Source organism: Chlamydomonas reinhardtii, chromosome 2 (assembly GCF_000002595.2).
Source record: "Chlamydomonas reinhardtii strain CC-503 cw92 mt+ chromosome 2, whole genome shotgun sequence".
Lineage (NCBI taxonomy): Eukaryota > Viridiplantae > Chlorophyta > Chlorophyceae > Chlamydomonadales > Chlamydomonadaceae > Chlamydomonas > Chlamydomonas reinhardtii.
In genome coordinates this window covers 5183411-5202234 of record NC_057005.1, presented here as the reverse complement: position 1 = coordinate 5202234, position 18824 = coordinate 5183411, and the positions used below count along the sequence as shown (strand labels likewise).

At 64.2% G+C, this 18824-nt stretch overlaps 5 protein-coding genes across 6 annotated transcripts in view; 1 reads left to right on the top strand and 4 right to left on the bottom strand.

The window, feature by feature from the left end:
* The window catches only part of CHLRE_02g105800v5 (uncharacterized protein), an 8612-nt gene extending 7527 nt beyond the window's left edge, over positions 1-1085 (bottom strand). Inside the window, exons 1-2 of the mRNA XM_043059800.1 lie at positions 652-1085; positions 221-346 (exon numbers count right to left, since the gene is read on the bottom strand). Coding sequence (XP_042927434.1) covers positions 221-346; positions 652-705 — 180 coding nt within the window. The 5' untranslated portion in view covers positions 706-1085. The remainder of the gene's footprint in view (positions 1-220; positions 347-651) is intronic.
* Positions 1086-1732: 647 nt separating this feature from the next.
* On the bottom strand, positions 1733-4925 carry CHLRE_02g105750v5 (uncharacterized protein). Its single transcript, XM_043059799.1, has one exon. It carries the CDS (start codon positions 4702-4704, stop codon positions 2464-2466), a length of 2241 nt encoding a protein of 746 aa, XP_042927433.1. The 5' UTR covers positions 4705-4925; the 3' UTR covers positions 1733-2463.
* Positions 4926-5073: 148 nt separating this feature from the next.
* On the bottom strand, positions 5074-8555 carry CHLRE_02g105700v5 (uncharacterized protein). The gene is made up of 8 exons (XM_043059798.1): positions 8190-8555; positions 7976-8063; positions 7509-7793; positions 7206-7286; positions 6866-6940; positions 6493-6612; positions 6019-6273; positions 5074-5774 (listed from the first exon to the last, which is right to left on the bottom strand). Exons 1-7 carry the CDS (start codon positions 8414-8416, stop codon positions 6094-6096), a joined length of 1056 nt encoding a protein of 351 aa, XP_042927432.1. The 5' UTR covers positions 8417-8555; the 3' UTR covers positions 5074-5774; positions 6019-6093.
* A 100-nt stretch (positions 8556-8655) lies between these two features.
* On the top strand, positions 8656-11136 carry CHLRE_02g105650v5 (uncharacterized protein). The gene is made up of 5 exons (XM_043059797.1): positions 8656-8848; positions 8939-9022; positions 9378-9554; positions 10002-10060; positions 10234-11136. Exons 1-5 carry the CDS (start codon positions 8729-8731, stop codon positions 10319-10321), a joined length of 528 nt encoding a protein of 175 aa, XP_042927431.1. The 5' UTR covers positions 8656-8728; the 3' UTR covers positions 10322-11136.
* Positions 11137-12557: 1421 nt separating this feature from the next.
* Positions 12558-18809, bottom strand: CHLRE_02g105600v5 (uncharacterized protein). Of its 2 annotated transcripts, none has more exons than XM_043059796.1 (8): positions 18644-18809; positions 18361-18539; positions 18106-18182; positions 17896-17962; positions 17438-17655; positions 16638-17252; positions 15477-16455; positions 12558-15284 (listed from the first exon to the last, which is right to left on the bottom strand). In XM_043059796.1, the coding sequence occupies exons 1-8, from the start codon at positions 18697-18699 to the stop codon at positions 14275-14277; spliced, it is 3201 nt and encodes a 1066-aa protein (XP_042927430.1). In that variant the 5' UTR covers positions 18700-18809; the 3' UTR covers positions 12558-14274. The 2 variants fall into 2 exon arrangements, with proteins under 2 accessions (XP_042927430.1, XP_001699977.1); XM_001699925.2 differs by having other exon boundaries at positions 12795-15284.
* Positions 18810-18824: the final 15 nt, after the last annotated feature.

Genomic DNA, 18824 nt, shown 5'->3' with positions numbered 1-18824 from the left:
GGTTACATGCGCACGGGGTGGGGGGTGTAGCCGTTCATGGAGAACGGGGTGATTAAATCACAAGGGGGAGGCGCTGACGCACAGACATATACACCGTCAGGCACACCGACACACCACGGCGCGTGCCGTGTGTAAGCGGCAAGCCGGCGTGGTGCTAGCCGGTGTTGGGGCATGACAGCCCCCACCACCCCCACCACCACAAGCACACACACCCACGCACCCGCAGCAGCTCCACGTGCCCATTGTTTCCCGCCAGGTGCCAGATGGTGTTGCCCTTGCCAAAGGTGGTGCGACACGCGGTCAGCGGATCGTCACGCAGGTGCGACAGCGCCAGCGCCACGTCACCCTGGGGCGGCGGCGCGTGCAGGCGTGACAATTGTGATTTAAGCCGTTCTTGTGGAGGACAGAGTGATACATCACACGTTTGGACTGCCGACATCCGGTGGGAACAGCGGGCACGGGGACACACATGAGAGAAGAAGAGACAGAGAGTGCGGGAGAGGGCAGAGGAGAGGAAAGGAGGGTGAAGAGAGAAGACGGAAGGGGGGAAGGGGTTGGGGGTACCGGGCGGGTTCGCACAGTTCGCAAACCAACTCGCGCAGTCGGACTCGTTGGTCAGTTTGACTACCACCAACAGACTTCCAGCCCCACCTTGCGCAGTGCGCTCTCGAAAGATGCGCCTGGTAAGCACGAGCAGAGGACCATCGCTTCGTGCCCCGGCCGGTGTCCCCAAACTGGTGTTGCAGCGCTCCGGCTGGAGCCTGCCGCTTCGGCGGTGAGCTCCGGCGCCGTTGTAGCATTAATATCGGGAGGCAGCTTGTCACCGACGCAGGAGTTGAGCACCGCCGCAGCCTGCCCGCGCTTGTGTTTGCATGCCTTGCAACCTTATGGATAAGTCCTCGCCTGACAGGTCGTACTGACTTCTACTGCAAACGAAGCCCTGGAGTACCACTCGATGCCGGTACCTCAGCGCGCAGTAACAAGAATGTCAATATGCTGGCTGGCTGGTTTCCGACTTCGCGCTTGCAATAATCCTGTTGTACTGTGTTCGACAAGTTGTTATGACCAGCAGCGCTTCGTTTGGCCACTGGGTGGCTAAGTGCATCATCTATGTGAGGGGATGTGCAACGAACCGCCAACCGTGACGCCCTTTCTTTCGCCACAGCGTTTCGTGTGCTTGGCCAATATTGCTTAACGATTCCTCAAGGCCCTTCGCCCGGTCAGAGTCGCCCATCACTGACGGTCCAGAATCGCGTCCGCAGGTGTCCGCAAGGACACGCCCGCCCTCTCGAACCCCTGGCCCCCAAAGCCCCGGAAACTAAAGAGGATCAGAGAGGATAGAGAGAATCTGCCTCATTGTCAAGTGTTATTTCCTACTTGTAAGAAGGAGCCTGTGTTGGTTGTCTAAGCCTACGCCCACCACGACAAGCCCCACGCACGGATCCGAGCCCCCCCCCCCCCGAAGCCCTCCCCGCTCGGCTTTGGCCCGCATAGAACCTGTCAAGAGGAATTGCCTCGCTGCCAGCTGGTATCCCGTACTTATAGGAAGGAGATCGCGTTGGTGGTAGACAGCTCCTGGATGGAGGAGGTTACGTCACAGGTTTACGTCAGAGTGAAAGTGCTGATAAGTACCGGTGCGCTATATTCAGTCTACCGTATCTGGCATTAAGCTGGCAGCCAACTGACCGTATCAATTGAATTGCGTTTGGGGACGGACAACGTTGTTCAGTATGTACTGTGCTCCTTACAACCTTACTCGCGGCCTTTCCTCTTCTCCTGTTTATAGCGGGGCCCTCGGCGCCCCCCCCCCCTCGTGGGGCATTAATATAATCACGCACAAAGCATTCTAACTGCAGGGTGGCCCTGGCCACGGAATACAGACACGACGGCGCACAGACTGACAGCCAAATTGTTACGCGCGTAAAAGTCAGAACGCATGATTTTGGTGGCACAGTAGCGGAGCTTGATGTATGCGTATGTGAGCGTATCTGAGCCCTGCACGAAGCCACGCCCATACACTCCGCAACCTCCCCTGCTCCGTAACACCAACTAATACCCACTAGCACACTTTGATAACACGTCATCACGTCATTCCTTCTTTCTACTGGGCTGCACGAGGTGTCCGGCAGCCGGGCCCGCAACCTGCACCACCACATAACCTCCTCATCGCATTATCGATGATGCTTCTAACGACACTGCCTGCATTCAACGACTGTCACTGCGTCAGTCCACCATCGCCACACAAATCGTTTACATGCACAGCCACCTGACTTTTGAGAATGACGCAATTGGCGCCTACAACAATCCACAGTCCGCCATAGTTAGCCGTACCGTGTTACCCTAACCACTCTCAGGGAACCTGGCCGCCCTCCAGTGACGGCCACCTCTATCGTTGCTTCACCCAGGGCATCCGTAGCTTGATCCCAACAACATTCACGCACACAGGGCCTGCACGCCGTGCATCTAAATGGCGTAGCAGTCGCTCTCTAGCCTCGCCCGCTTGCAGCCGCCGCTAGCCGCCGCAGGGCGTGTCTCGCCATCACCGATGTTGCTAATGGTCGCCACGGCCTCCACCAGGCACTCCCACCGGCGGCGCTTGTGGTACCGCACCGGTGTGGCAGGCAGCAGGCCGCCGGCCGCGGCGGCGTTGCAGACGGCAGCACCGCCGTTGCTCACGCCGCTACTCATACAGCAGCCACCCTCACCGCCGCCGCTAACACCGCCGCCGCCATTGCGCCAGTCGCCGCCGCTGATGTCGCTGCTGCTGCACTCCAACAAAACGCCTGGCACCGCCGCCGCGGCCGCGCCCAAGCAGAGGGCATTGTCGATGTCGGCGCTGCTGTCACCAGTAGTGCTGCTGATGTCGTGGCTGTTGCTGCCACTGCTGGTGCTGCCACTGCTGGTGCTGCGCCGGGCCAGAGGCAGCGCCGGCGTCTCCTCGCCAACTGCGGCCGGGGCCTTGCAATCCTCTTTACCCACAACTATACATGCCGCCGCCGCCGCCGCCGGCTTAGGCTTCTGTGCCGCCTCGCCCTCCTCACCCACCTCCAGGAGTTGGGGAAGGTGCAGCAGCAGCAGCTGGCCTTCCAGGGGGCACGCCAGCAGCAGCAGCCCGCCAGGCAGCACCACGGGGCAGCGCACGCCGCCGCACCGCCACACGCCGTCAAACTCGCCATCGCCGCCGCCGCTACTGGACGCTGCCGCCGCGCCATGCCAACCGCTGACGGCGGCACCGCTGTTGCCGTAGCTGTTGTCGCCGCAGCAGGGGCTGTAACAGGGCAGGCGGCTGTAGCTCAGCTCCCGGCTGTCCATGGAGGGGGCGTCGCTCAGGTCTACGCCGCCGCCGCCCGGCGGGCAATGTGGGTCAGCGGGGGCCGTGGCAGGCGGTGGCGTGGGGAGAGCAGCAGCTGCTGCTGCTGCGGCGGCGAAGGCACTCTGTGGCGCGGGTGTGGGAGAGCAGCGAGCTGCTGCGGCGGCGGGCGCCTCCTCTGGCTCCACCTCCACTTCGACCCAGCCGTACTGGGCCGAACGGCGCGCGCTGAGGCTGCCACTGCTGCCACAGCTAGCGGTAGTGACACGTGCACTGCTGCAGCTGCTGGTGGTAGTGCTGCACGTGCTGTGGCGGGCTTCCGGCTCCACCCCACCTGCGCCCGCAGCTGGCGTGGCCACCCGCCACGCCGCCACCTGCGCCGAGTCAAAAACAGTGCGCACCCGCACCGTCTGCGTGGCGGCGGCGGCGGCGGCGCTGCTGTTGGTAGGGCGCCAACAGGTGACGTGGTGCACGAGGAAGGACCCGTCCTGCCGGGCGTCAGTCAGGATCAGGTCAACTTGTCGCCTGTTGCAGCAGTCGCTGTGGTCGTACGCCGCGCTGTCGCCGCTCTGGTCCAGGCTGGGCCAGGTGTTGTCCGTGCGTCCGCAGGGCGGCGGCGGCACCACCGCTACGCCTGTGATGGAACCCAGGCTTGCATATGCAGCGCCGCCGCCGCCAGTTGGGCTGTAGCAAGTCAGGGGTGCGGATGAGGGAGGTGGGGAGGGCGGGGAGGAGGGGGAGGAGCAGCAGGGGAAAGGGGAAGAGCGAACCGCCTGCGGCCGGGGCCAGACAGAGACCAACGCCTCCGCGTCTTCCGCCGTGAAGAAGGTCGTGGCGTCCTCGCATCCGCTTGAAGACATGGTCTGCACGTTTCCGCACCTGCCCGGCGCGATCAACGACACCTTATGCGTCCCGTTCTCGTCTTTCACAACCAGGGTTCCGGGGTCTGGACACGCCACGTGGTAGGGGAACGCCAGGCGGACGTCGTGCGCGCTCCCGTCGGCAGCTCCCGGGCTGCCCGCATCCCCGCACACCCACCGCAGACCTTTGCCGCCCGCGTCAATGCTGTACACAGCGTGCCCCAGCGCGACATAGGTCAGGCCTGTGACAGGACAGTGGGCTGCCCCGCCAAAGCGGGCATCGCGCGGTGTGGCACGGTCGGAGCTTGCAAGCAGGGGCTTCAGGTGCAGGCTGCCACCTGGCTTTACGTGCACTTCAAAGACCTTCACAGCTTCCGCCTGTCCAAGCCGGCTGCCGCCCTGGGTGTCACCGGAGCATTGCTGCCCAACGACACCGTGCGCAAAAGCTAGAGGTGCCGTATCAGAGCCCCTGTGCACCAGCCCGCAGATCCCAGGGAGAGCAAAGCGCACGGGCGCGCGATGTTCGGGCTGCATCCCTGCAGCTTCCTGCAGGTCGCTGCTTTCTTCTAGCGACGAGTTTAAAGTGCTGGGGCTGGCCCAGTTGCCGTCCACGCGACCAGTTAGCCGCTTTTATCTACGCGCCGCTGTCGAAGGCTCCGGAGGCGAAAGGCGATTTGCTGACAGATTGGCTGAGAGTTATGCTCACTTGAAGAGCAGAAAACAGGCCTGCGAAAAGACTTACTGTAGCGATGACGAGTTTTAAAGTATGCAGCTGGGGATACCCAGTCAGGTGGACTTCAGCGCAGCCCCCATCCATGCCATGGGGCCAGGCCTGCTGGGCCCGCCGGGGCCCACCGCCCAGGCCACCGCCCCACCGCGCCCCCACCATCTCCCCCGACACACACCACATGAATGATAGAAGAATCACGCCGCTTTTTAACCTGCCCAGCCGTCCGCCGCGCCTCCCAGCTTTGCCCACAGCAGGGGGCAGCAGTCCCTAGAAGTGCTCGCCGCAGCCGCTGACTGCGTCTCCCTGCCCACACAGCAATAATGTGTGAGCAAAGCAACACAAACACAAACTACTGAGTGGCTCTGATGGACTCGGTGCGGGCGTTACACAGCATATGTGTAACGCAGACAAGTGTTCCCCGGTCACGGGAAAAGGGGCTGAGCCCCTCCACAGTCTGAGGCTGAACAACCTCATCGCCCGGACATAGCCGGGGTCGGTTTCAACAGGCACATAGCCAAACCGGGTGCCTAGCAATCGCGATGCCACGGCAGAGCCAACCGCAGCCAGACGCAGCACAGTTGTCAACAGCCGCACTACTTGCCATGCCGCTACGCATGCCCTGCCAGCCCCACCGCGGATCGCTACCTAGACACCAGCCGGCTCCTCAGCCTGCGCGCTTGCGCCGCTTCTTGGGCGGCGCTGCGCTCTCCTCCTCCACATGGCCTTTCCCGCCCCCTCCGCTACCAAGATGCGCGCACGCGCCCCCGCTGCTGCCGCCGCCGCCGCCGCCGCCACCGCTGCCGCCGCCGCTGCCGCCGCCAGTCTGCAGCGATACAGGTCGCTTGTGCCCCAGCAGCATCTCCACCTTTTTGATCTGCACGTCAACCCATGGCAAGCTGTAAGGAGGGTGTTAGAGGGCGCTTCGACACAACCAAAGCCACACGGCATTAACAAACTTAGGACTGTCAGGTATGCTCCTGGAGCCCTGGGTCGGCGCCCACGCTCGGCGCCCACGCTCCACGCAGGAGGCCCAGCACAGCTGCCCTGTGCCCCTGTTCCTGGCACGGTGGACACAATATACCCGTGCCACGATACAGCCTGTCCGAATCACGCCTTACCCGGATTGCGACGGCCGCGCCACGTGACAGCCAGAGCCCCGGGCCACGTTGACACCAGCGCCCCAGTCCGTGGTATCACTGCTTGCCCGCAGCTGCCAGGATGCCACGCGACACCTGCAGCAGCACCCGCTTCCGTGGCGTCCACTCCCCTTGTGACGCATCCACAGCTGGCGCCGTGAGCGTTAAGCTGACATCCGACACCTCACCAGCACCGCCACTAGGGCAGCTGCAGCCAGTCACCCACTCCGCCAAGTCCTGCAGTAGCAGGCGCTGCCGGTCACAGCTATGTCCGGTGCACTGCTGCTCTGCAGCACCGCATCACTCCAGTCCCTAACAGTTCACGTGCTGAGTGGGACGTAACGGCCGCACGCATTTTCCCGGTTGCAAGCAAGCACCTGCCCTTATTCGTGTCACGCGCGTGCCTATCTCAGAATCCCGCCTTAACTCTTTCCCCCCCATCCGCCGCCCGCCCACCTGCGCCGTGTCCACATCCCGCAGTCGCGGCAGTGTGTCCAGAGGCGCCACCCGCAAGCCCGCGGCGGCCGCCCGCGACAGCGTCTCACTCAGCACCACGTCTGTGCTCCAGGGCATGTCCTGTGGGCCGCAACACCGGGGAGGCCGCCTCAGGCCGCAGGCCACAGGCCGAAGCAACAAGGCGCATGGGGGACCCCAAGCGCGCACAAGCACTCAGGCGCCAGCCCCACACCTCGTCCCACCCTCCCACGCGCTTGCATCCCGCCGCTCATTTACGGCTCGCACCGGTCCGCCCAACCCGGGCCCGGAACAACTGCCCCGCCCCACAAACCCATCCAGCCCCGTTCGCCCCCCCCCCCATGTCCGCCCTCGCCTCGAACAGCTGCTCCGCCACTCGTGTGAGGCCCAGCATGTAGTAGCCGCCGTCCGCCGAGGGGCCAACCACCATCTGCAGGCCGGCCGGACACAGGGCAGCAGGAGCCAAGCCGTCAAACCAGGGGGCCATGCCCACAAGCACGATGCCGGTGCCCCGTTTCCCACCGTGCACTCCAGCACTGGGCTGGAAAGCAGGATTGGGGCCTCTGGACTGACCACCCGACAGCCTCACTCACAACCGGCCGGGCCCGGTCCTCACACCTGTCCCATGTTAGCCACTGTGCCCAGAGCCCCCGCCTCCTGTCCTCCCCGCCTGACGGCACGGGCCCGGTGCTCACGTCGTGGTGGTCCAGGGCGCGGGCCGCCGCCGCGAACAGGCGGCCAGACACGTCCGGAATGTCGGTGCCGGTGATGATGACCTGGACAAACAGCGGGGGCAGGCAGGGTCCTGAGTCCTGACATGTGCGCCCAACAGAGGCAATGCCGTGGTGGTCCGTGCACACGAGTACTCAAGTCAAGCATCTTCCAGCCGCCCTTCAACACCGATAAGCACTGGGTTGTAGCTGTAGACGCACCATTATACTGCGCAATGCGGTGGTCGTGCCGCTCCTGCCCCAGCCGACCACATCGTCCCCACGCACCTTGGCATGCGCCGCCCCACACTCCACGCTCTGCTGCTGCTCCTCCTGCGGCCTTGCGCCCCGCCCCTCCCACTCGTCCACACGCTCCTGCAGCTGCACGCTCCGCTGCTGCTGCCCCCGCGCTGCCACCCCTGGTACCGGTTGCAGTGCCGCCGCCGCCGCCGCCGCCGCCGCCAGGCGCTGCTGGGCCTCGCACATGGCCGCACGCATCTTGGCGCCAAGGTCCGGCGGCGGCGCGGTTTGGGCGGCAGCGCTGGGGCCCAGCTGGGGGCGGCAGGGCACCGACTGGCGCGGCGGTTTGGGTTGCACAGGTCAGTAAGCCAGAACGGGGTGCCAGAAGCCACCCTCATTCGCGTGCACCTCTGCCCCGCCCGTTACACGAATGTGCCAGGTGCCGCTGAAGCCTTGCGCCGGCAGTCACACCCCACCCAACCCCGGGGACTCCCGCAGGCCCCACAGCCGCTCACCAGGCCCTCGCCCCGCAGCCACGCCTCCACCTCGGCCGTGTCGTCGGCGCTGCTGTGGTACACAGCCACGTCAGCCCAGCCGGCGCAGCTGCGCAGGCGGGGCGGGGCGATGGGCGTGGTTGTCATGGGTGGGTGGGTGAATGACGGGGTTCCGCGCCGCCCGACTGCGGGAATGCCAACATGGCTCGCAACCTGAGCGATGCCCGCCACTTACCCAGCCGCCTGCTCAATGGCATGGTGGGCACACGCCTGGTACCAGGTGCATGCGGCGTCCGCGCCCACCCCCGCGGCCAGGCGCGTCTTCACGCGGCCAGGCACTGGTAATCGAGCGAAGACAACGAGGGCCGCCGCGAGACCGCTGCCAGGTGAGTGTGTGCTGGCCGATACGCTGGCAGCCGCGGTTCCCTGTGGAGCTTCTGCATTGTCTCTTGCTGACGACATGGAATAGTGAGGGGTTTTGGTGTGAAGTTTATAGGGGGCTTCGCTCGGTGACAGTGGATGTTGCTCTGCGGCCCACGCCACGGAAGGCACGCTGAAGTCCCAGTGAGTTGTTACAAGTTAGCGTGCGTGTAGACCTATGGATTGTGTTCGCAAAGATTACTGTTGGCTACAAGAAGCCTGTGATGCAAGCAGCGCAATCAAACTTTCTAGCTGCAGGACTGCACACACCGCAATTGTGCGTAGTGTGCTTACATTTGCTGATTCTGCATATATCATATTGGGATCCAGAGTATTGTAGCCACACGCAAAAGAATGCAGACCTGCTTTTCACCAAACGTGCGCCTGGCGCGGCCCGGTGCTCTTCGCTCTGCGCGCACATCTAGCCTCGTTGTTGTCCGCTCCAAGGGCTTTGGTTCAGAGACGGCCAAGCAGGTCGGATGCCTTCTACTGCGCATGAACTGGGTCTGCATGCTACCTGTTGTGCAGCCGTCAATTTCACTGCTCCCATTACTGGTACTACAGAAGGAGGCCGAGGCTGAGGCAAGCACCTCCAAGCCGTCGGGCGATGGGGATGCCGCGGCTCTGGAGGCTCTGGAGGCCCGTATTGTAAGCTCGGGTCATGTATCAAGTGATGGAAGCAGTGGGACTAGGGCGGGGGGGGGGGGGACGGGGGGAAGGGGGAAGGCGGATGCTGCTCACGCAGGGGACAGCGGCAGGGTGTGGGTTTTCGGCCACGTTGCCGCGTAAACGTATGTTCCGGACACACCCGCACCACACTGCGTAAAGCCATGTCGACCAAAGCTCCATCATTTGTCAGCCAGGCAACGCGCTGCCATCACCTGCTCCTCAACACGCTGCATCCCTTCCTTGCTCCCCTCCCTTGCCCTACCCGCTCTTTCGTCGGCCTTCTGACACCCCCCCCCCTCCCTTTCTCATTCCCGGCCCGTCCCCGCCCACCCAGAAATCCCGGCGCAAGGGGCGTGTTGAGCCCAAGGTCAAGGTGAACGCACCTGCCGTGGATGTCGCCACCGGCAAGGCGCCTGTGGATGCCGCCAGCGAGGCGGAGCAGAGCTACCTCACCTTCCTGAGCATCTACTTCATCTGGACGCTGGTGCTGGGGCTGGCGCTGGCGGGCGCGGTGGGTGGGCGGGGGGGGGGAGGCGAGGGGCGGGGGCAGAAGAAAGGCGGGCGGCGGAGGGCTTTGAGGGGAACCATGTCGAGCGCGAAGTTGAGGGTTGGGGTTGGTTTAGTCCAACCCCAGGAGGACGGCAGCCAATGTGCAAACCCGCTGCCGAGGGAAGGTGGAAGGGGCGGGGCTGGTGACAGCGAGGGTGACAGCCTGCAGGCTACTGGCGAGGCGTAGGGTGACCAGGTGGGGCGGTGGTGGTGGTGTATGTGTGTAGAAGTGCCCGGCCGTCCTGCAATTAAGCCTTAATCAGCAACCTTGACATCCCGCAACCCGCCATGCAGCGGCCTGCACTTCGCACGCTGCCCGCCACCCGTCCTCTCGGCCCGCCCCCCTGGCCTCACGCCACCGCCTAAATAATCCTACCTGGAACCTCTGGCCGCCCCTCCCCCCCTGTAGGGCTTCCTGCCTGAGGCGATGGACATTTGGATCCAGGACAACCTCTACCCCAACTACAGGTAGGCTCCGGCGCGCGCACACGCACCCGGCACCGCAAACAAGCCCTCTGACGTGTTTTCACCCCCTTTATCAGACGCTCGCGCTGACCCTGCTCCCTGTCCCTGATTACCACTGCTACCCGCTGCCATCTCCCCCTGCCGCTGCTCCCTCGTCGTGTGTGCCTCGCTCACAGCTGGGTGATCCTGGGCTTCCTGGGCCTGTCCTCGCTGTACGGCCTGTACAAGACCGGCAAGCTGCCCGGACAGATCCAGAAGCAGTAGACAGGCGGGCGGGCGCGGCTACAAGACACAGCCCGGAGGGGAGCTGGGCGGGAGCTGAAAGGGAGCTGGACACTGGAGGAGGCCAGTGGAGGAGGCAGCTGGGGAGCAGACCCAGATGCGAGGCTGGCGGGGGGTTGTATGGGAGAGGGGCTTGGACATGCGGGGAGTACTCGGGGGGGGGGGGCGTGGCGTGCCGGGCGTGTGGTGGCGCTGGGATGTTAATGGATGGCGCAGGGTGGTGGTGACGCAGTGCACATGCCGGTGGACACGGCACAAACTGCATGCTGGCATTGTTTCCGGCAGCTGAGCGCAGGCACAGCCAACATTTTCCTGGAGTTGGCTGGACTAAAGTTTCTATTGCAGAGCGAGAAGCGACCTCGACGCGCTAGGACAGGGAAGCCCGCGCTAGGGCGTTTACATGATCCTTCAGGGGAGAACGAGTCCTCGGCAGGCGGGTGGCCAAGGGTGGATGCGGCAGCACCGTGCGGTAGGCTTGGGGCGCTCCATCACCGGTGGCACCGGGGCCAAGCATACATCGCTAAGAAGGATGCACTTTGGGGAACATGGAGGTGTCGTAATCAGGATTCGAGTGAGTGAAGTCAGATGTGGAAGGCTGTAGTCAGGAAGAGTGGAGTCATAAGAGATACGGCAGGCATACATACTGCCCCAGTAAACCACAAGACGTCAAGACGTGGCACCAGGGGAGGCGTGGCACTTTGGCACGTGGCATACCTGGCGGTCCCAACACGCATGCTAGCTTGGATTTCCGGCCCTCTCTGCTCGCACACAGCGCGCACTTTTACCATCTGGCACCACGCACGCCCGAGCAGCTGCGCGCAGCACCCTGCGGTGCACTGTGAGCCGGCGTGAGCGCAGCTGCCGCAACCGCCGTTGAGCCCGCAGCCAGGACGCCGCGCGAACTGCATATGTAGATCCACACTTGGTAGCTATGGCGAAAGGGAGGGATTGTGCTCTAGCGACAACTATATAGTGCCCTCCACGGGTGCGACATGCCCCCTTGGTGCATTAGGGCCATCCGTGGCTGTGGCCAACGCGGCGTCCCCACACGCGAACCATATGTTGAGCTTGCGCCTAGGGCAAACGACCACTCAGGACGGTGTAAGAGGGCTAGCGCTAAGACGGGATCAATCTATCTAGCTCCGCACATCAGCTGGCCCAGTTCCCCGGGCGAGACCTGCCTCACCTGTCACTTGAAACGGCTCCACACCGTCCTGTGCGCCTCTCTTGGTACCGCATGCTCGTCCCACAGTGCGGCTCCTCCGCCCTGGGCTACGCCTGCGCCCTGACGCTGCCCGGTGGCGGCAGTGAGGCCCTGCACTGGACTGCCGCCCCGCCCCGCCCCGCCCCGCCCCGCCCCGCCCCGCCCCGCCCCGCCCCGCCCCGCCCCGCCCCGCCCCGCCCCGCCCCGCCCCGCCCCGCCCCGCCCCGCCCCGCCCCGCCCCGCCGCCGCGGACCACATCCTCTTCCGCCGCCGCGGACCACATTCATTTTGCGCTGGCAGCGCCTCAGTCGGGCTACCTGTCGGTCGGCTAGGTCGGCTTCACGCAGCGGGCCGGCATGCTGGTGCCCGCCAATGCCGTGATGGATCCGCAACCGTTGAGACGTACCGGTACCTGATGACATCATACGATCTACACTCGCCCACCAACTGCGCCTGAATGGCGGGCGCCGCACTTTCCACGTCAATTGGCGGCACCGTCCTCTGCTTCAGCGTCGCGGCGGACTGCGCGGCCGCGGCGGCGACGGCGGCGATGACTATGGCAGCTGCTACCATTATTGCGGCCAGCACGCGCGCCGCTCGCTGGCAGCTACAAGCGCCACAGCCAGCTCCGGTCTTACCAACACGTTGGGTCTGCAGTCTGCACGCAGCGGCCCTGGACATCATCTGAGTTACCCAAAGACCAAAGTCGGTCGACCTGAGAGCCACACACAACCGCTTTTGGCGGCGTGTCATTGAACGCGCTCTCCGGCGCCGCCGCCGCGGCGCCGCCACAGCCACGAGCAGCCGCCGGGACCAGATGCTGGCGTTGCACGGTGGCCACCGCGGGCCGGGTGCTGCTGGTGCCGTTGGCGCTGCTGCTGGCGCGGCACCGGCGCAACGTCTCAGTGCTGCGGTCGGCACCTCGGCTGTGCGGCAGGGACTTGCGGCTGGTGCTGCACGCGTGCTGCGTGGTGAGTACGGCAGTAGTGGTGTTGTATGAGCGGCCGCGGGTGGTCACGTCAAGGGTGCATTCAGCAGCGAGGGCATGCCCCCACTGCATGTTCCTGTGCAGACTTTGAACCTGATAAACTGCATTCCAGAGCTCCCAGCCGCCAGCACATGCCGTTGGACCCCCTCCCTGCAGGGCGTGCCCTGCGTTTCGGCATCACCCACGGCCAGCCTGAGCAACCAACACTGTGCAGTCAAGACCGAGTACTAGCCGCGTGGCTGTAGCACAGGAACAAAGGCAATTTGCTTTTGTGGTTACATTGACCCCACACAGTTATTGCAGATCTTAGCCGACCTTCGGCACGTCCTGCACTGCTCACGTCCAAACCTGCACACTGCCGTTCCCACTGCGCGCTCTCAAAATTATGCACGGTGAAGATTGTGCCTCTCCACCCAACGGACCCCTGACACCCCTTCGCAACGACACCTTCAGTTCTGCAGTACGCGCAAGTGCCCACAAGGTCACAGGAGACAAACAATCGACGCACTGAGGCAGCCCGGCAGTTGTTGCCATATGGTCAGCCCCCGCACGCAAACGAATTGTAGGTTATTTGATCACCATACAGGGAAGGTATTATTCAAGGATTTGGGTTGGCCTATTGCCTCCCGCGCGATCAATAGTGACACAAATCTCTAACACAAAGGCAATTTGCGAACAACAAGAAGAGAGATTTTTGATACCGGTACATTTGGAGTCGGGATGAAGAAAGACATTGCGCATGTAGTCCTAAATAGGTACGGAACCCGAGTGCGGCGCCAGCTTCCAGCCTCACCGCCCCTGATTAATATGCTCCGTCCAGTGAATCCAGGGCGTGCCCTTCCATCCATGTCCTGGCGCCCGCCCGCCTCGCACACCGATGCCTCGCAGGCGGCATGGCAACCCATGTACATGTGACCACCCATCAGCGCTTGACACTAATGCATGCCACACCACACGTGCGGGACCCGACACGCCGCATGCGCAGTCCGCACAGGAGAGCCAATCCAAGGAATTCAACCGTGATAATCGTCCGCAAGCTCCATGCGGCATGCCGTTTGCTTCCGTCAACGTGGCCCATCAGCATATCCTTCCGCTGCCGACCGCGTCAGTCCAAGGGTCACACGCCAGGTCTCGTCTTCACGGGTTTTCGACTTCACCGTCAACCGCAACCGCAGTCCCTTCGCTGCCCTGACGTGCCAGTTACCTGAGCCACAAACGCTGTTAGTGCTCGTTCATGAGCGCGCAATTGCACGCGACCCATTCGCAAATCACCGCCAAGCACGTTGGGAGCGGCAAATGGCGCTAGGAGCTCACCAGGCCGACCGCAAGTGCAAAACCTCCCCAAGACACGACACCTTTCTACTTGACCGCTCACTCGAGGTCGCTCGCAACGCGCCCAGCCAGGGGCTGTGGCATCCATGCAGCACTCGGCGCGGTGCGCAACAGCTAATGCAATTCTGCTCATTGCCATCAAATGTGGTAGCTGGTGTTCAAAGTTATGTCAGGATTGACCACACGCCCGATGGGAGGTGCACCCTTTCGCAAAAATCATGTAAAAACCGTGGTTCACAGCCTCAGCTACAAGTCGTCATTGTTCTCTCGCAAGTCCGCTCGTGCCAATTTTACACTTGGTCACCACGCGTTTGTCAACAAGCCTTTTACCCATGCCCGAGCGGTGCCGCGCAGGTAGAGCAGCGGCCCACCGACACAGCTGCTGCGTCCGGTCGGCCCGCCCCGCGACACTTACCGGAGGCTGGAGTAACCGGTGCCGGGGCGGCTGCCGCTGGGGCCAGGGGCCATCGAGCCAAAGTCGGCTACGCTGCTCAACGAGCTGAAGGTGGAGTGGCTGTTGAGGCTGGCGCCGCCCAGACCGGCGGCAGCGGCCGCCGCCGCCGAGCTGCTGCTGTTGCTGCCGGTAGACAGGTCCTCCGCCAGGCGTAGCGCCATGCGGCGCACCAGCTGCCGGATGAACAGCTCCAGGGTGGAGCGCATGCCGGGCAGCAGCTCGGGCACAAGCGGCATCAGCTCGCCGGCGGCGCGGATGGCGCGCGAGCCGCTGGACGCCACATCCGGCAGGCGCGACATGGACGGCTGCAGCAGGTCCAGCAGCGTGCGCACCATGGCCAGCGCCTGGCGGTCCTCCGCCGTCAGCGTCACGTTGGGCGCCATGGCCGACAGCACCTCGAGCGGGAGCGGCAGCGGCATGAGCATGGAGCGCAGCGGCCCCAGCGCCTCCACGCTGCGCAGCGCCGTCACGGCGCCCGCGCTGCTCATCACCAGCCGCAGCGCCTCGCCCAGCGCCTCGCGGCTCATGGCGTCCACCGCCGCCACCATCTCCTCCACAATCAGCTCCTGCGCGTAGCTGCCGTCCTTGGCGAACACTACCTTGAGCACCTCGCGCGTGGCCTCGTTCACCACCGGCCCCTCGGGGTTTGAGGCGGTCAGCTGGCCCTTGACGCGCTCCGCGTAGGCGCGCTCCGCGGCCTCGCCAAATGTGGGGCCGGCGGCCTGTGCGGCGGTCGAGGAGGCGGTGGTGAAGGAGCCGAAGGCGGATACCATCTTGGAGAGGCGCTCCACGTCGATGCGGTTCTTCTTGCCGTACAGCAGCTGCCGCAGCGCGGCACGCATGCGCGGGTTGTTGTCGCTGAGCAGGCGGCGCGAGAGGTAGGGCATGCACTCCTGCACAATGGCGTAGTTCTCGTCCGTCTTCAGCGCGATGCCCTCAATGACGCAGAAGGCGCGCAGCACCAGGCCTGCAGGGAGCAAGGAAGGAAGGCCAGGTCAACCCCGATGCGAGCACGTTCTACAAAGGGGCACGTCCTCAGCACAGGCCTGCCGCCCGTCTCAACGCCACTCATTGCCGCTCACACCAGCTGTCCGCTGCGGTCAACCGCGCCCTCCCCGCGAAGCCCGCTCCCCAATGCCGCCCGCCCTCCAAAACGCACCGAAGTAGGGCGGAATGCACATCTTGTAGTCCATGGCCACGCCCTGCAGCTGGCTGGTCATGGCACCGATGTTGAAGCCGCGCAGGCCGCCGCCCTGCACGATCTTGCCCATCACCTGCTCCAGCACCGGCGCGATGAACTTGTCGGCATCCGGCGGCATGCCGTCGGGCATGAAGCCCAGCTTGAGCAGGTCGCGCGATACGCCGGTCCAGTCCTCCATGGTCAGGTGGGCGATGAACTCCACCAGCGCGATGCGCTGGTCCTCCGTTACCTCCGTCATCAGGCCAAAGTCCAGGATGACGATTTTGCCGTCGGCGGTGCGCAGCAGGTTGCCGGGGTGCGGGTCGGCGTGCAGCAGGCCCGTCTCCAGCAGCTGGATGAGGTAGCAGTTGAGCAGCGTGGAGCACAGCGCGCGCACGTCCTCCGACTTGGAGTGGTTGAGCTTCTCGCCCTCCACCCACTCGGTCACGATGACCTTGCGGCTGGTCAGCTCGGGGTACACGGTGGCGACGGAGATGCCCTGCAGCGAGGCCATCTGCTTCTTGAAGGTCATCGTGTTGTAGGCCTCCAGCTGGTAGTCCATCTCCTCGAAGAAGCGGGTGCCCCAGTCGTCCAGCACCACCGCCCACTGGTCGCTCATGAACGGCAGCGTGCTCAGCAGCACCACGAAGCGGCGCATGATGAAGATGTCCAGCGCCACGGTCTCCAGCACCTGCGGCCGCTGCACCTTGACGGCCACCTCGGCGCCGCCGTGCTCGGGCCGCAGCTTGCCGCGGTACACCTGGCCCAGCGAGGCCGCGGCCAGCGGCTCGGCGGACAGCCACTCGAACACGCGGTCCACGGGGCAGCCCAGCCCCTCCTCCAGCACCTCACGCGCCTCCACGGTGGAAAAGGTGCGCACGTTGTCCTGCAGCCGCTTGAACTCCTCCAGGTAGGGCGGCGGCACCAGGTCCACGCGCGTCGACAGCTGCTGCGCGATCTGTGTTGGCGGGCGAGTGAAGCACAGCGGCAATGGGTCGTGTGTGAGGAAAGGCGCGGCGCAAAGCGTACGGTAACAACGGACTAGCAACGACGCGTTAAGCAACTATGCGCAAAACGCATTGTGGTGGGGTCCCTTCGCCTGCTCCTCCTGAGCAGCATATGCTCCCCCGGCCTACCCACCTTGATGAAGGCCGGGCCCATGTCCTCAATGATGAACACCGCCTCCTTGGCGCGCTGCGGCATGTTGGGCCCAATCTGGCCGGTGCGCCAGTCCCACAGCAGCACGCAGCAGAAGGAACCCACGCGGTGGAACATCTGCGCGTTGCGCTTCAACACCGTGCCCGGGTGCCTGGCGAAGTAGGCATCAAGGCCCTTGGGGTCGTAGCGCAGCGGCAGCCCGTTGATGTCTGTGGCGCCGGTGGGGTTGTAGCCGGCACCGGGCACCAGGTAAGCGGCGCTGCGCGCCTGCGGCGCCGAGGGAATGCCAAAGGCGCTGCCGTCCGCAACACCAGCAGCTGCGCCGGCCGCGGCGGCCGCAGCGGGCGCGGGGCTCCCGCGCGGGATGGCGGCGACCAGGAAGGCCAGCGCCGCCATGGCGATCTGCGGCCCGAAGTTGCCCTGGCCCATGGGGCTGGCGGCCTGGGTGGTGAGTGCCTCCTGCATGGCCTGCTGCGCCGCGACCATGGCGTCAATGGAGCTGGCGGAGCCCGAGGCCTCGCTCATGCGCAGCGTGGTGACCAGCTGCTGCACGCCGAGCACCAGCGCGTTGGTCCAGCCCAGAGCCAGGTTGCCCACCTGCAATGTCCAGCAAACACACACGATTCCAGTCGTCGGCCACAAGTGCTAGACGTTAGCACGGAGGAGCACAGCACATGGAGGCAGTGGCGCTTGCCCACCGAATGGGGTCCAAGCCCGTAAGGCTGGCTGCGCCACACCACCTGTCCGCCCGCAATTCACTCGCTGGCGCAGCAAGGTCCCACCTGCGAGTCAATAACGCCCTGAATGGCAGCCAGCACGTCATTCATGGTGCTGCGCATGATGTTGTACGACTCCGGGTCGATGGACTGGACCGTGTCCAGGCGCTCGCTCGCCCACGTCGCCAGCGCAAGCACAGACGCGTGCGCCGCGTCCACGGCCATGCTGGAAGCCGCATCTGCCGCCAGAGCCACGTTGGGCGAAGCCCCGATGTCCGCGAGCACTGCGAAGCCGGTTACACAAAGAAACGCGACGGAATTGTGGCATCTGGGGAAGCCCGCCGGACTCGAGACCCAAAACCGCTCTGCCAGGAAACAAGCTTGATGCTCTGGTGACCAAGCCCGAGCTTAAACCCACGCCCGCGAGAAAACGCCGGAAAGTCGCAATTGCTGGCAACGGACAGGGCTGGGCAACCCAGCTCACTAATTCTGAACTGGCCCCGCATCAAAGAAAGAGGGCTTACCAGGGGCAATGGCCGCGACGTCAGTCAGCGCCGAGGGATGCGGTACTGAGCTCCACTGCGCCACTTGCTGCAGCGTTGCGGGCATTACATAAATGGGAAATGAGGCTCTGCGATGAAGCGAACATGCAAGGGGACGCAGCACCGCGCGGCCGCTTCCGGGCGCACATGCCGAACCCGCCTTGCGCTGTCCTCCCTCGCCTCAGGACTCACCTCCGGCATCACAGAAGCACTGAAAGCGTCCACGCTGGCATGCGCATGCTGGGCTGCGTGAAACAGCGAGCTCGAGCCTGCACGGGGCGGGTCGAAAGCGTGTAACGTCTCGGGAAGCGATTGCTGAGAATTAAGCCGGCAATCACTGCTACAAATCAAGTATCCCACATTGGTTACAAAACCTGGGCGCCAAGTTCAGCTCCGGCCCAAAAGGAAGCAGTCGCGCCCATCAAACTCCGGCCCCCGAGCACCCACCGTCCAGGGCGTGGTTCAGGTGCGACAGGAGGCTTGACACGTCTCCGCCCGAGTTGTGCAGAGAACGTGTAACCAGCTCAGTCACCGCGGCACTGACATCGACGCTGTCGGGCCCCAATGCAGCCGGGGGCCGCACCACGCTGCGCTGCCGAAGCCGGAGAGCTGGTAGGGTTCGAGACCTGTTCAGCCAGCACAGCAGCAGAAGTTGCGCGTAAGCGTGGCTATATTCCTCGGGTTGAACAAGGAAAATCCCGTTTAAAGCGTCTGGGACGCCTCAGCGCACCTCTCTGCCGGCGAGCGAGCCGAGGTCTGCCTAGAGCCAAGCCCACTCAGCGCCATATGGCCTCGCGAGTGTGAAGGAGCGCTTGCTGGAAAGTCAAGTCCTACTAATGCGACGAACTGCGACTCGGAAAGACGCGTCTCGAAGCTCTATCAATGTCAGTAGTATGTATATGCCTAGGTTG

What these genes read in the sequence shown, in the direction of transcription:
- CHLRE_02g105750v5 (XM_043059799.1), bottom strand. Translation starts at nt 4,704, where the DNA reads ATGCAGCCCGAACATCGCGCGCCCGTGCGCTTTGCTCTCCCTGGGATC.
- CHLRE_02g105700v5 (XM_043059798.1), bottom strand. Translation starts at nt 8,416, where the DNA reads ATGTCGTCAGCAAGAGACAATGCAGAAGCTCCACAGGGAACCGCGGCT. An exon ending in GCGCCCTGGACCACCACGAC is followed by an intron (nt 6,941 to 7,205) that starts GTGAGCACCGGG and finishes GCCGGCCTGCAG; the next exon opens with ATGGTGGTTGGCCCCTCGGC. An exon ending in GGGATGTGGACACGGCGCAG is followed by an intron (nt 6,274 to 6,492) that starts GTGGGCGGGCGG and finishes CTGCTACTGCAG; the next exon opens with GACTTGGCGGAGTGGGTGAC.
- CHLRE_02g105650v5 (XM_043059797.1), top strand. Translation starts at nt 8,729, where the DNA reads ATGCAGACCTGCTTTTCACCAAACGTGCGCCTGGCGCGGCCCGGTGCT. An exon ending in GTTCAGAGACGGCCAAGCAG is followed by an intron (nt 8,849 to 8,938) that starts GTCGGATGCCTT and finishes CTGGTACTACAG; the next exon opens with AAGGAGGCCGAGGCTGAGGC. An exon ending in GGCTGGCGCTGGCGGGCGCG is followed by an intron (nt 9,555 to 10,001) that starts GTGGGTGGGCGG and finishes CCCCCCCTGTAG; the next exon opens with GGCTTCCTGCCTGAGGCGAT.
- CHLRE_02g105600v5 (XM_043059796.1), bottom strand. Translation starts at nt 18,699, where the DNA reads ATGGCGCTGAGTGGGCTTGGCTCTAGGCAGACCTCGGCTCGCTCGCCG. An exon ending in CCTGAACCACGCCCTGGACG is followed by an intron (nt 18,183 to 18,360) that starts GTGGGTGCTCGG and finishes CGCCCCGTGCAG; the next exon opens with GCTCGAGCTCGCTGTTTCAC. An exon ending in CGTCGCGGCCATTGCCCCTG is followed by an intron (nt 17,656 to 17,895) that starts GTAAGCCCTCTT and finishes CCGGCTTCGCAG; the next exon opens with TGCTCGCGGACATCGGGGCT.